Below are 16,137 nucleotides of genomic sequence, written 5' to 3'. Positions count from 1 at the left end.
ATTCCGTTTTTTAGAGTTTCGGTTACTATACCCAAGAATAATCAGGTACACTTGATGATGCTACACTACCCCGTATATGGGAAAAACACCTCTAACTTCTTATTACAAATAATGAATTATAGCCGGGTTAAAACAGATCTCTGTAATAAAGGGCGTAAACAATATAGAAAGTTGTTGAAGAATGTGTTTTTGAAAAAGTAGTTTTTGTTAGTACCCCACCTACATAGCTTGAATCACATAAATGCACTCCGGGTGGTATGAAGTATTTGGATTATGAATTCGTCTGCACAAGTAATTTCACAGAAGGGAGGTGGTTTTACACGGCGTTGAACATACAATATTACTATTGGTTGAACAGGCACGTAAGCATACAGTTTTTTTAAGAAGGGGTTGAATTAAGGGGGGTGGTGATAAAAAATTACATGAAGATATGAATTTTATCAAGAATACTGGAAAAAAACAGGATGTTTATGGGCTTGTCCCTCTAGAGCAAACAAGTGGCCTACGCTGATTTTTTTTTTTTTGGAGGGGGGAGGGGGTAATTAAAAGTAAATGTTGCGTTAAATTCAGATACGAAAAACCCAGATATTCAGGAAAATTTAGGATTTTGTGAGGCTTGGGTTCCAAAGCCCCCACACTGCGTATGTAACTGCCCAGAGTGTCAATTTTTTTTACGATTTGTTCATATTTATCTTGATTTTTTTTTTCTTTCGTCTATTTGAATCTCCCTCAAGCCAAACATCGAATGGCTCTCATTTTATTTGTTTGTCCAGAAATTTAGAACTTTCTGTTTTTTCCAAGATGTGTTATATCCTCTTTTTTTAATGAAAGGGAAAATTTAACTGAAAAATTTAGATTATATATATATATATATATATATATATATTTTTTTTTTTTTTTTTTTTGATACCAAAGAACATAAAATAATTCTTTTTCTGTAAAATCAACGTGTCATTTACAAAAAAAAGTAGCAACACTGTGGAAGACTGGAATAGTAACAGGTTGCAGCTTGTGTTTCAATATATCTTTGAATCTGTGAAAAAGTTCGTGGTAACGAACTGTAAGTAAAAAGCGACCCTACTCAATAGTAACCGAAACTCTGAAAAGCGGAATTTTGATACTAATATATATATATATATCAAAAGGATCGGCTTATTATGCTGATTTCAAATATATAAGTTTCACCAAGTTTAGTCTTACCCATTAACGGCTACGAGCCTGATAATATTTGTCTTATTTTCAGAAAAAAAGGGAACACCCCTAAAAGTCATAGAATCTTAATGAAAATCACACCATCAGATTTAGCATATCAGAAAACCTTACTGTAGTGCAAAGTATAATCACCTACGGAACAAGTACTGACAAAACTCTCCAAAAGTGACCCCGCGTACCTCAGCGCCTCTAGACGCAAAATGTTGTACTACTTAATTGCTCCGAGCCAAAGTACTTTGCTCCGGCCAATAATTATGCTAGAGCGTGATTCAGGCGACGAGTGACCGGGATGAATTGTGTAACTACGGTTTTTAGTTGCCAAGTTCGCATAGGTATACAAAGGGTCACTTTTCTTATGTGGAGAGGATAGGTTTTGTCAGTACTTGTTCCGTAGGTGATTATACTTTGGTGTAGTGGTTTCAAGCGGTCTGCTACCGTTTCGGCGAACCGTCACAAGCACGAAACGTCATAACATCGAAGCGTCAGAACCTCAAACCGTCATAACATCTAAAAAAATGTACAAGTTTATATAATAGTAATAAGTATATAATAATTTTGAAACAAATTTCGGCTATATATTTGTACATCAGGGGGTGCAGGTCAGGGGCAGATCCATAATTTTTTAGGGGGGGGGGTGCAAAATAGGTTGATCCGATAAACTTGCGTCTGGAGCAAGTTTAATTAACGCAAACTTGTGTTAATTAAGTAAATTATACTACCCTAAACTACGTTAGGGGGAGCGCCCCCCTCACCCCCTGGATCCGCCACTGGAGGGGGTAAAGCATAGTATATATTATATACGTAACCTAGCCTAACCAAGGTACCTTTTCTCCCCCTAAACCCAAAAAAACTAAAGTTTTAACATTTTCGATGTTATGACGGTTCGAGGTTCTGACGAATTTTTTTGTCGATGTTATGACGGATTTTGTATTGCTTCTGACGTTCGTGCTCCTGACGGTTCGATGTTATGATGCCTTCCCGTTTCAAGGTCCTATTTGCAAAAATGTGGAATTTTGTATTTTCTGCCAGAAGAAAGTTCACGGATGTTTTTTTTTCTTTTTCCAGGGGTGATCGTATCGAGCAAGTGATCCTAGAATATAGTGAGAGGGCTCACTATATTCTCAGCCTTCAATGGTTGCTTGTCACATGGGAAAATTTGCTAATGAGTCTTTTTTCTTTGCGATGGTGAAGTTGTCAGATTAATTTTAAGGTACCCCATCGCCTTAACGGATATAATTTTGTTTAGAGATTCATTTCTGAACGCTTCAGCTATCTAACATAACAGCTTTCATTCATTGGGCCTTGACAAGAAACATAGATATTTGGTCAAGCTACTACTTTTGTTATTTTACGACGATAACTATATCACAGTATTCACCCTTTGAAAGATTCTTTGTCAATAAGTTGTTTAGGTCCTAGATATTAATCGGGTACTTCATCTGCATTTCGGCTCTTTTCAGCTTTGGAGGAGAAATAGTGCCCTTTGTTACCCTCTTGCGGGTATTCATGCTTTATATATTTATTTCTGTTCGTGTTTAGATTCAACAGTGCCTTAATACATGGCCTTTTGGATATGAACCATGGGCCCTAACAAAACATATTATCCCATTAGCATACAGGCAGGGCTAACAATAACAAAACATATTATCCCATTAGCATACAGGCAGGGCTAACAATAACAAAACATATTATCCCATTAGCATACAGGCAGGGCTAACAATAACAAAACATATTATCCCATTAGCATACAGGCAGGGCTAACAATAACAAAACATATTATCCCATTAGCATACAGGCAGGGCTAACAATGGGAGAGAGGAGGCAATGGGCATTTGCCCATTTGCCCTAGACTTTGATAAATACCTTATTTTTACTATTTTTTGTGGGTAAATCCAAAAATGTGCCCCCTCAAGATTTTGAAAATAATTTTTTTTATCTTCATTAAAGAAATCTCTGCCCCGAAATTCTCGTGTTTTTACACCATTGCAAGGTTGTTTTTGACTTCATATTTTGAGCAAAGCTATGTTCAAGCGGTAGGTCGAAATCAGGTCTATGTTGTGCCTTACCCGGTTACTTCCACTATTCCTCATTTTTTGGGGGTCCTCTAATTTCTCCAAACGAAAATTGAGTTCTTTAAATCTCCCCGAAAATTAGTGTCATAAGTACACAAACACTACCACAAAATAAAAATCGTTAATTTTCGGGGAGATATCCGAGAACCCAATTTTCTTTTGGAAAAGCTCGGTGAAAGTGTAGGCTAAGGCTGTATCCAGGGAAGCGTTATGGGGTTTGACACAGGGACGTACGCAGGGGGGGGGGGGGCTCCGGGCCTGGTCCCCCCCGAAATCTCACGATTTTTTTCATTTTCCCATAATTTTCTGATTTTTCTCACAGAATAATGGGTTTGAAGGATTTGGGCCCCCGCCGAAACAGATTCCTGCGTACGTGCCTGGTTTGACCCCCCCCCCCGAGATTTTGGGGGTAATAAAAATGAATATAAACAAGTTTTTGATGCATTTTCTATTTTTTTTTGTAAATCTCCCCCCCCCCCCAAAAAAAAAATCTTTTTGTAACCCCTCCCCCTGATAAAATCTCGTATACGGCTCTAGTATAGGCATTGACCAGAGGCCTTTAAAGACTGCTCTTTCGTGATATGTTTCCTATCGCAGGATCAACCAGCAATCTTCGGTTAAGGGGTACCCCTCAGAATTTTGGAGATACTTTGTTTGGGTATTATCATTAAAATTGACTGTTGCTGACATTTTAATTAAAAATAACAAATTCTACCCCATAAATTTTGAAAAACATGTTTTTGCGACCCCTCTTCCTGAAGTTCCATCAATAGACGCCACTGGGAATGACAGTTGGTACCACATACACTTACGAGCTTCTTAACTGCATTAAAACTTAATCTAAAATTGAAAGAAAAGTTAACGTAGCTATTTAGCAAATTAAACTTATGTTTCAAGAAACATGAGTTTGCAAAATTGATATTGCAATCCAGCGACTATAAGAAAGGCGTTTAAACATATTTTCGCATATGCTGAAATAATTATAAATATGGCCATTCTGCAAAATTGATTTTGCTGAACCAGCAACCTAATGCATTAGCTTAGGCTATTTTTTAAACGTTCAACTGCTGTTAATTGCCTTATGAGCAGTTAATTATTTCACTAATTGAAGTACTGCTCAAGGCGCTACAGAACGCGCCTCTTCTCATTCATACCGTTTTTATACAAACAAATTTAGTTGCTTCTCAGCATTTGAAGAGAAAGGATATTGCATGAAATAGAAATACTTATGTTGAGAATGTGTATGATCTACCTGTGTTATCTGTTAACTTTAACCTGTGCTTTTAATTTGGAACCCAGGCTAACAATTGTTAAACAAGGTAGTGCTGATTCTTATTTCGGATATTCTGTTGCTGAGCATCAGGAAGTGGATGAATTGGGACAAGTGACTGATGGATGGTAAGGTCTTTTTCTAGTAACCTGTATTTAGTACAGAGCCAACTAAAGTTGGATCAAGAGTTATAAACATGGAACTATTTGATGGAAACCCTATAAAATACAGTAAACCTTTATATTAACAGAATATTCAGATAGCCAGGAAACAAAAGTATCTGTGGAATCAGGATTTCATCCTGAATCCAAATATGGCATTCATTTCCGTCGCAAATCCTGTCTAACCTTACCTAATTACCAGGGACGTCGTTTGGGGGTGGTAATGGGGGGACAGTTGCCCCCCCCAATAATGTGGAGAAAAAATATTATACATCCCATACCCTTTGATCATCCAGATATGGACCCCTCTTGCCCTCCCCCTCCCAATAAAAATGCTGGAGCAACGCCCCTGCTAATTACACAGCCCTTATTGTATATTCCCATGCATTTATTGATTCTATATTTTGTCATTGTCAATTCAATTTACGGGTAAACCGGTTTTATTAACATTGAACGCTAACACAGAGCCTGCTTACTTTGATTGCTTTAAAGTAGAATCCTAGTCTTCAGACTTTACCAAGTTTAATTATAAAGACACCTGTTGTAAGGCTGGGTGATCTTGGAGCAAGATACATTTTTGTGCTAGTCAAGAGCGCCAACTCCGGGCAAGGATAATTTCTACATTTTGAAATATAGTAATGGTTTATTAGGAGGTATGGGGGTAAAGTTTAAACTTACATCTCATTTGCATCAGAAATAAATTTTACCCCCCCTTAACGTGCAAATATATACCCAGAATTGGTATATAAAGGGGTAGGGGTAAAATTCATTTGCGGCAATGAACTATGAAAAATTAATCCAAATTTGGGTTTGCACATTGGGGGGTGGGGGTAAAGTTTAACGGGTCTGCATGCAAATTGTGTTAGGTACAAATATTCTGCATATTATGAAGTTAGAATTGTTTTCTGATCTCACACTGTCCAGATATTTTACCCTCCCCCCCCTTAATGTGCAAATATAAAGCCCAAATTGTATATTTCCCGTCTATTCTGTAACTTGTCTTTGGTTTGTCTAACACTAAGCTGAAAGAAACCGGTTACACAGTCCGTCGATAGATGAAGAACTTGATCGGTGTCGGCGCTATAACAGATTAAATAAAAAAAACAAGTTTTTTAAACTGAAAGTAAGGAGCGACATTAAAACTTAAAACTAACAGAAATTATTCCGTATTTGGAAGGGGCTGTCCCCTTCTCAACGCCTCGCTCTTTACGCTAAAGTTTTTTATTGTTTTAAAAAATATAGTTTTGAGACAGAGTCAAACTTTAGCGTAAAGAGCGAGGCGGTGAGGAGGGGAAAGCTCCCTCCATATACGGAATAATTTCTGTTCGTTTTAAGTTTTAATGTCGCTCATTACTTTCAGTTTAAAAAACTTGTTTTTTTTATTTAATTTTTGAACGTTTTTGAATAAATGCAGGTTTTGATCTTGGCTCACCGTACATGAATAATTAAAACAAAATTTGCATATTAATTTAATTTTATTTGGTTAAATGGCTTTCTCGAAACTTGTTTAATTTTATTTACGAACGTTTTTATTAGTAATAAATATACGTACCTTACGAAATAACTTACGTAACGAACTTCTATATTCATATTTTTTTAATACGTATATTAGGGGGTTCATCCCCTCATCAGTACCTTGCTCTTTAAGCTAAAGTTCGAATTTTGTTCCAATTCTTTAAAAATGACCGATTAATCGAAAAGGCCGTTAATAAGAATAAATATCTCTTATGACAGTACTAAAAAATCTTTGGCTTAAAGAACGAGGTATTGACTTGGGGGAGAACCCCCTCATATACGTAATAATTTCTGTTCATTTTAAGTTCTAATGGTGCTTCTTACTTTCAGTTGAAAAAACTTGTTTTTAAAATTTAATTTCTGATCGTATTTTAAATAATGCTTGGAAATCCGGTGCCCCCTTCATAGAAATGGCCCTGCCCCCAAAGAAACATCCGCCCCGTAAAGATTCTCGAGATTCACCCCCACGTTCAGCCCCCCCCCCGATCCCACCAAAGATGTGAAGGAAAATTTGTTTAGAAGTCCCAATAAACAATAAAAAATGTATTCAAGGGCCAAATTTCATAACTTGCAGCCCATCCCCTGGGAACTGTGGGGGACTAAGTCATCCTAAAAGACATATTTATTAGATTTTGACCATGCTGAACAAAATGGCTATCTCAAAATTTTGATCGGGTGACTTTGGGAAAAAAATGAGCGTGGGAGGGGGCCTAGTTGCCCTCCATTTTTTTGGTCACTTAAAAAGGGCACTAGAACTTTTAATTTCCGTTCCAATGAGCCCTCCCACAATAGTTCTAGGACCACTGGGTCAATACGATCACCCCTGGAAAAAAACAAAAAAACAAACAAACAAATAAACACGCACCCGTGATAGGATCTTTCTTCTGGCAAAAAATGCAAAAGTCCACATTTTTGTAGATAGGAGCTTGAAACCTCTACAGTAGGGTTCTCTGATACACTGAATATGATGGTGTGATTTTCATTAAGTTTCTATGACTTCTAGGGGGTCTTTCCCCCTTTTCTCGAAAATCAGCCAAATTTTCTCAGGCGCGTAACTTTTGATGGGTAAAATTAAATTTGGTGAAACCAAAATATTTGAAATTTGAAGTCAGCATAAAAATCTGATTCTTCTGATGTATCTATTCGGGTCTTTAGAGTTTCGGTTACCATTGAGCCGGGTCGCTCCTTACTTACAGTTCGTTACCACGAACTGTTTGATAAGTACCATAGTATTTTGGGATTTCATTAAAGACATTGACCTATATTTTTGGGAACCCGTACCTTGCAAGCTAGCTCCCCTAATAATTTTCTAAAATGAAGCAGTGTGTAATTTAGCTTATTTCCTATCATTTTAATAGAAGGAAGGCGATCGGTTATTTCTCGCTCAGCTTTTCCATTCGCTATATACGTCAGGAAAACGATTGGGAGGAATGGTTATTGAATTAGATTGTGTTATGTTTAAAATTAATGTCTCCAGAAAATATTACTTGGAAATAATGAATTTAATTAATTCATTAAAATTAATTGAAATTGAAATTAATGAATTGCGAGTTTTTGACTATTTTATTCATAGTTTAAATAACTATGGGCAAGGTAATCCGTTACTCTTTTGGGCCCCATTAAGGGCTCTATGTGAAATTAGCCTCTGAAGTGGTTATTGTATTTGGGAAGAGCATAAGAAAATGCATCGAATGAAGTGTTCACTTTCTTCCTATAGATAAATAATGGAAAAAAAAATTACCAATAAGTACTTAGAGATTCAGAAAATTTTTGCATTCTGAGATGCTAAGGCCCTTCCTCCCGGCGTATCTCGATTTTCATTATACATTAAATTATAAATAAGCTTTAAAGCCAGGAATGCACGGCGATATTAAAATTTTAGACGATGGGGCTCTCTGCTTTTCTGGAAAGGATCTATTTTAATAGTCAAATTTTGACTTCATTTTATCCTGGAATAAAAGGTCTTAAGAAAATCTTTTCGGGGCATTATTTTGATCCTGAGTCGTTTTTCAGAATCTGTGCTAGTTTGATAATGGAGGATGGGCTACTTTAGGTAAAATTCAGGTTGGGGGAAGAGAAGCCGCCCCGACGGGGGTGGGGGAAGAGGATGCTGCTCCTCCTTCCAGGAAGGTCATGGCAAAAATTCCTGAAAAATAGTGAAATGTATGCTTACCTTGATGATTTTTCGGGGTTCTGCTGTATCTTTACTTGGGGGAGCTATAAGAATCCACTTGAAGTTTGACTAGAGCAGTATAGAGGAAATGAATCGAAATTCAGCTCTGGCTGTGTATCCAAATGTGGTTATGTGAAACTGTCGGAATTTACCTAAGTAAATCTCTGAGGTGTAGCTAAGGAATCAACCAGGATTTGTTTGAGGGAATGTACCAACAATTGGACAAGGAAATCTACAGAATTTTTGCCAGGGAATCTTTCGAAACTTCTCACCAGGAATTTAATTGTAGTTGGAAAATAGAGTATTCTAGAATTTTCCTCGAAACTCCCAGAATAGGGCTCAAGAAATATTCCAGAAAGTTCAAGCTTACCAGGAATGTGAGGACTTGGAACCTACCGGGATGGTTTGGACGCGCATTGTAGTTGAATGATTTGTGAGGACAAACACCACAGTTTACTGAGATTCTGGTGTATCTCCTGAATTAACTTTTAAGACCGATTTCGGTTTTGTTCAGGGGTTTGTACATCTCTTGACCAGAATAGCCCTCTCATGGTTGCAGTCCAAGAAGAAAGTTGGACGTGGTTCTAGTGGCTTATCTGATGGACGCAACCAAATTAGTTGCTAGACAAAAATGCAGAAGCCGTCATTTGTGTATATATACAGACTTCGGTAAATCGGACAAAAATGGCTGCGAGATTGGCCAATGAGGGAGGAAAGCAGTGAGGCTCTTGCTTTCTCCTGGAATGATCATACATTTACTTTTGTAATTATTATGGTTTCTTGTATTTCCCATATAATTTGTCTATTTTAATTTTTTTCAAGATTGTGCCCCCCCCCCAGAAAAAAATTAAATCCTATCTTAACGTTTAAAAATTTTGTTTAATGGCATTAAAAGTTATGGGGGTAGCATTTTGGAGAGGGGCATACCTTAAAGCAAATAACAAAGATAAGTGGAACCATTCGACAAATATAAGAAATGTTAATAATATCAATATTTAACTGGGGCGGAGGGTAAGTTAGAGTACGGACTTGAACCCGCGTCCTTTTCGCGTGCCTGTGTTCAATTCTTTGACTTTAATATTTAAAAGTACCAAAAACAAAGTTAATCAATTTGGTGGTCTCACTTATAACACCAAAAACACTGAACATAACCAATTTACTCTATGATAAATTGGTCTTAGCTTTCCACAAAACTGAATAACTTTTCAATTCCTCGGTGAATCTACGTCAGTATAGAATACATCTTTCCTCAGAGACTTGTTAAATCACTAAGACAATATTTTCCAAGGATTATTAGTCACCTCTAAGAAAAGGAATCGATGTTTCATTCAAAGGCAACTTCATTCTGGAAATAAATGTTAGTCCATAGAATCCCTTTTTGGTTTTGTTTACAATGTCCAGTGACTGTGAATGGTGCTTTGAGGAAGAAGGTATTTTAATGGATATGTTAATTTAACTTAACTATAAATCTAGTATGAAAATTAAATAAAAAGAAACAAGTTTGTTTTTAACTAAAAGTAAGGAGCGACATTGAAACTTAAAACGAACAGAAATTGTTCCGTATATGAAAGGAGCTTAAGTTTTAATGTCGCTCCTTACTTTCAGTTAAAAAAAACTTGTTTTTTTATTAACTTCTGAACGTTTTTGAATTAATGCAGCTTTTATTTTAGCTCACCATAAATAATTAATTAAAACAAAATTTGCATATTAAGTTTACTTTTTTTCGATAAATGGCTTTCTCGAAATTTTGTTCTGACGTAATTGACGTATCGAACTTCTGTATTCGTATGTTTTTATCTTGTATATTAGGGAGTTCGCCCCCTAGTCAATACCTCGCCCTTTACGCTAAAGTTCGAATTTTGTTCAAATCTCAAACCCCTGAATCACAAAGGCCGGTTAATTAGAATAGATAGCTCTTTTGAAAGTACTAAACAAAACTTTAGCGTAAAAACCAAGATATTGACATGGGGGCGAGCCCCCTCATATACTTAATAATTTCTGTTCGTTTTAAGTTTTAATGTTGCTCCTCACTTTCAGTTGAAAACCAACTAGTTTTTTATTTAATTTCTGATCGTTTTTCAAATAATGCTGGGAGCGTGAGAGGGGGCCAAGTTGCCCTCCAGTTTTATTGGGCACTTAAAAAGGGCACTAGAACCTTTGATTTCCATTCGAATGACATTCTAGGACTGCTGGATCGATACGATCACCCCTGGAAAAAAAAATCAAACACGCATCCGTGATCTTTCTTCTGGCAAAAAATACAAATTCCACATTTTTGCAGATTGGAGCTTGAAACTTCTACAGTAGGGTTCTCTGATACGCTGAATCTGATGGTGTGAGTTCATTAAATTGCTATAACTTTTAGGGGTTGTTTCCCCCTTTTTTTGAGAATAAGGCAAATTTTCTCAGGTGCGTAACTTTTGACGGGCAAGATTAAACTTGATGAAACTTATATATTAGAAATCAGCATAAGAATCTGATTCTTTTGATGTATCTATTGGTATCAAAATTTCGTTTTTTTGAGTTTCAGTAACTAATGGTCGCTCCTTACTTACAGTTCGTTACCACGAACTGTTTGATAAAATTTTAATTATCAGGCATTTGAACAGTACTGGAAAGTATAAAACCGACAATTCAGGCGTGTGTGCATGAATATATTTCTGAGAGACGGGGGGGGGGTCAAATCGGGCAAAAAAAATTAACCTGGAAATTATATGAAAACATGTACAATTTTGGGGGGAATTGGCACATGTTTAAGCCCCCTTCCCCACGCCCTAAATTGTTGCTACCGTAATTATGGTTTTATTCTATGTGTAGCCTATTACCGTTTTTTGTTCAAACAGTTCCTGGTAACGAAGTGTAAGTAAGGCGTGATGCGGCTCAATAGTAACCGAAACTCTAAGACACAGAGTCTTGGTAACAGCGGGTACATCAAAAGAATCATATTTTGATGATTATTGAAAATATGTTAAATTCATCAAGTTTAATGTTACCTTTCAAAAGTTACAAGACCGAGAAGATTCAACATATCAGACAACATTAATATAGAGGTTTCTAGCTCCTATATAAAAAATGTGGAATTTTGCATTTTCCGCAAGAAGCAAGAACACATTGGTTTGTTCGTTTTTCCCAGGGATAATCGTATCAAGCCACTTATCCTAGAAAATCAGTAGAGGGCTTATTTGATCGGATATTAAAAGTTTTAGTGCCCTTTTTAAGTGACCAAAAATGCTGGAGGGCAGCAATTCCCCCCCCCCCCCCATGCCCATTTTCTCCTAAAGTTGGGGGGGTTTGTGCCGGGGGGGAGGTTCATAAGATGACCTTTCCATGGAGTAATATTTCGCGAGGGAAGGTATTTTCTGTGGAGGGGGAGGTGGAAGTAATGTTCGACGATTAAGAATCGTCGAAAGAAGTTGTACACATCGTTTGTCCTTCCAGCATACACAGTGGATTCCACCTGAACTCACAGCGTAGTACGAATCACCTCGTCTCAGTTCTTTTTCGGCTTTGAGTTTGGGTAGTAGACCTCAACGGTTTGCACGAACTGCACCACAGCAGCAGAGCTTGTTGTTCTTCATTTTTCCCATGAGGATTGCAGAACTAAAGAAATTGTCACAATAAATGTGATAATTTTTGCCTTCCAATCCCGTGGTAAGATCGATGACTACTCGTTCTTCAAGTCCAAACTCTCTAGTGTCAGCTAACTTCCTGTTGTAGACCTGAAAATCACAAACGAAACCGTGCTTGTCTGCTCTGACCCAGATCTTGTATCCTCGTTTTATGGACTTCATAGGCATATACTGCTTGAAAGCAATACGTCCTTTGAATTTGACTATGCTTTCGTTAACGGCCTGGTCTTTGGTTGGCTTGTAATTCCTTCAAAAGCTTTAGCGTAGTTTGTCAATCAGAGGTCTGATCTTGTAGAGTTTGTTTTAGTTACCACTTCCTTTCCGTGGTAAGATCAAACTGTCATTGAGATGAGCGTGAGCAAGAATCCAGTTGAAACGGCTTATACTCATCAGCCCAGAGATGTAATTATCTCTGAGTTCATCGTGACTTGACCAGAAATCTGGATAAGATGGTACTGTCTTGACACCCATAAGCATATTTATTGCTGAAAAAAAACTTTCATTCCATCTCGAGTAATTGGGGTGAACGAAACACCTTTTTGAGTAGCATATTAGTTTGTTTAAAATATGATGTTGTCAATCAGATTAAGAATTTAAAATTAAAGAATAAAAAAGAGCAAATTTATTTTTAGATTCTAGATGCTAGACTTAGTTTTGCGGAAATTGCTTAAGTTTCATTTTTTTGTCGAGCTGCTGAAGTCGTCTCTAGCACAAACCACACCAAAAAAAAAACAAAAAACTTTAGCATATGTTGCAAGTAGGTCATTGGGGATGACCAGCCTCTCATGTACAATATCTCCTTATCGTGCTTCATATCTGAAACTATGATGTTACTAACTTGTACTCTACTACACAAAGAACAACTGACAGGAAAACAAAATTAAAGATGCTACTATTTCCAAGTATTTTAAACTTTCTTACTTTTTATTAAGAAACAGCACGTGGTCCAATCTAAATGCTAGGTGTCACCTCACTAGGTGTCAATTAGGCTGCCTATAAAATTGTGCCCGTCGGGTAGCGTTGCTAGGCATATGCTAGACCAGTGGTTTCATCGTTGAACATAACAAAATGGTAATGTTCAGTTTGTAAAGTTCCATTATGCATGAATTACACAAAGAACTGCTTTAGTTCTTTTCACCAGAAGTGAGGTTTTTTCTGCACATGTTTCAAAGTGGTCTCTACCAGACACCACCTTATATTTCATTTCATAGTTGGAATAATTTTTTTTTAGTTCAATATTTGTCGGTTTCTAAACCCAAGGACATAGGAAAAGTAAAAAAAGCGAAATTTTCTGACGATCTTAATTCGTGCCGGAAAGGGTTAAGGAAGCGGGTAAGACTCCTTATATTCGTAATAATTTCTGCTCGTTTTCAGTATTAATGTTGCTCCTTACTTTCAGTTGAATTTTTTTTTTTGCATTTAATCTCAGTAAAAACTTGTTTTGTCAAAGACATTCGTTGTCTGCTTATTGCCGGCTTAATTCTAGCTGTTCATTTTGATGACTCACTTAGAAGTATTAAAGAGCGTTGCCAAGGGGACGGATGTCACTGCTTCCTTGAAGCTCCAAAATTCCTACAAATTATAAAATCACTCCTTGGCTCAATCAAATAAAACAAGCTTCTTTTGTAACTGAAAGTAAGGAGCAACATTAAAATGAACAGAAATTATTCCGTATACGATGGGGGCTGCCTCTCTCTCTCTGAAGTCTTAAAGTTATATTAAAATACTTCCCTTTCAAATTCAATGGGCCTTTTGTTTGAGTAGTCTTCCATAAATAATTGTGGCAAAAGCCAAATTTTAGTGAAAAGTGAGGGTTGAGGAAGCAGCAGCCCCCCTTGTACACGGAATAATTTTTGTTCGGTTTAAGTTTTAATGCTGCTCCTTACTTTCAGTTGAAAAAACTTGTTTTTTACTTTGATTTCTTGCCGTCTGCTAGGAAATTGCCGCTCGTTTAAAATTTCCACTGTAAAATCCCCCCGCAAAACTTTCCTTACCGTCCTCTCCTAAGGACTATGGGGGTCATGTCCTCCTCAAAAGCAAAGCAAATCAGGGGTTTTTCTCAGGCTCGTATATTTTGATGGGTAACATTAAACTTAATGAACTTCATATATTTGGAATCAGCATACAACTTCAATTCTTTGATGTAGGCGTTTTATCGTTATCAAAATTTTATTTATAGAGTTTCGGTTACTATTGAGCCGAGTCGCTCCTTACTTCCAGTTCTTTACCTCGAACTGTTTGAAAGTAAAAAGTTTTGCTGTTGTATTTTCTTCTTTGCAGGGCTATTAACTTTGCTCAGCCTCTCTTGACATTTGGTGAAAAAAAAAACGAGTTTACGAGGCCTTTGATTTTTATAGCTCCATTCACCATATCCTATATCAACCTTGCTCACACCCGCAGACTACACATGGGTGGGGGAGTGTCTCAAAATGTCACGATTTTTTCCTGTTTTTATGACTATTATTACACCTACTTTTGGGGCCCGAGGGGATCTAATCCTACCCACTAGGTCTAGTCCAAAGGACTCTTCTCCCTTTAAAAATTGAAAAATAGTGATCGAAATAGGCCCTTCTATAATTCCGAATTTCTAAATTCTACTCTTAAAAAAGAATGCTCGCATTGCCTTGGTGTAAAGAAATATGGGCAGTAACCAGGATATTTGGTAAAGGAATACGAGAACAAGAGTATCCAAAGGAAACGGGGGGGGGAGGCTTGGGTCATATCCCCTACAAATGGTCTTTAGACAAATCCTGATGTGTTTTCGCTAAGTCAAATATCCATTGCCATACAATATTTTTGCCCCTCACTTTGTTTGACTATTAAGGTCGGCGAGAAAAGACTTAAAACTAACTAAAGTAATTTGTAATACCTTGTAGCTAAAATGTCCATCTCATTCTTCTAAATTCATTTGTTCATTTATTTCTAATAGCAACTGCAATATTTTGCGTCGGCAAAACTTCTTATGAGTAATTAGAGATTATAATCACCCTTATGAGTAATCAGGGGTTCTAATCGCTGTAATCATAAGATATATATAATTCTTCTAAATTTATTTTCTGATTTTATTTCTTTTTTCCAAAGTAACGGCTGTATATGCACAATTACGCTATTATGAGGAATCAAGAGGATCTGATCCCGCAGTTGTAATCAAAACATTTATCTGATCCCTCAAAATTTATTATAATGAAGATATTTTATTTTTTTCTCAAAAATAGCTTTTATTTTTATAAGTTTTTTTTTCAATGGCTAGAGGCTTAATTACTGAATTGAAATCAGGCCATCTCATTACATTAAATATATTTTTAAATATATTATAGTTTTTTTAGAATCATTTTTGTTCTTGACTAAGAAGTAACGACAATCATTCACGATAACAAACATACAATAGATATTAATGTAAACGAATAAATAAATCTTAAAACGAGTGAAACTTATGACGTCATTATGAGACGTCATTTACTCTCAGAGACCAGCTATATGTATATCATACTCATTATAAAAATTAAATCTAAATACCTTGTAACAGTGCCGTGGATAAAGCCGCGCTTAGAAACTTTCGGGGCTTGGTTCGATCCTGACTGTTGCAAGGAATTCTAATATAACGCAAATGATTTCATAATTTTTAATTTATTTTAGACACTTCGTTTTTAAATTTGGAAATATACTTTATTGCTTTAACTTTTTAACCTGCATTGGATATCGGGGGGAGGGGGGGGATGACATGGATATTTCTTTATAATTAAAAGCCATTTTTGGCTTTTAAATCCCAGTGGCAGAAACAGAAAATTATTTTTTGGGGTATTTGGAGCTAAAAGCTGTTTTTTAAAAGTTATTTTAGATAATCTTGGTTTTAATTGTTTTCATTTTAATTTTTATCTCGAAACTCAAGGAAAAAAAATTATCATATATCTTTATTGTATAGTCTGCAGGGTGCGTCGTAACGAAGCATCAATAAGAGTCAACCGTCTACAAGAGTTCAAAGTATTTACAACATTTTTCTTTAGAAGGGAGTACCAGTCTATTCTTAGGGTTTTCTGTTTTTTTTTTTGATCCTGATGGTTTCACAGCGGTCTGAGTTACGCCTTTTCCACCATAACTCACAACT

At 36.5% G+C, this 16,137-nt stretch overlaps 1 protein-coding gene across 1 annotated transcript in view; it reads left to right on the top strand.

Moving 5' to 3' along the window:
• The first annotated feature begins 4,479 nt into the window (after positions 1-4,479).
• LOC148953629 (integrin alpha-PS1-like) overlaps positions 4,480-16,137 on the top strand; it is a 117,409-nt gene continuing 105,751 nt past the window's right edge. Inside the window, exon 1 of the mRNA XM_089087260.1 lies at positions 4,480-4,682. Coding sequence (XP_088943386.1) covers positions 4,513-4,682 — 170 coding nt within the window. The 5' untranslated portion in view covers positions 4,480-4,512. The remainder of the gene's footprint in view (positions 4,683-16,137) is intronic.

This window comes from Artemia sp. Qi Xiang Cuo, chromosome 3 (genome assembly GCF_049724085.1).
Source record: "Artemia sp. Qi Xiang Cuo chromosome 3, ASM4972408v1, whole genome shotgun sequence".
NCBI classification, from domain to species: Eukaryota; Metazoa; Arthropoda; class Branchiopoda; order Anostraca; family Artemiidae; genus Artemia; species Artemia sp. Qi Xiang Cuo.
This window is presented reverse-complemented; position numbering and strand designations above follow the sequence as displayed.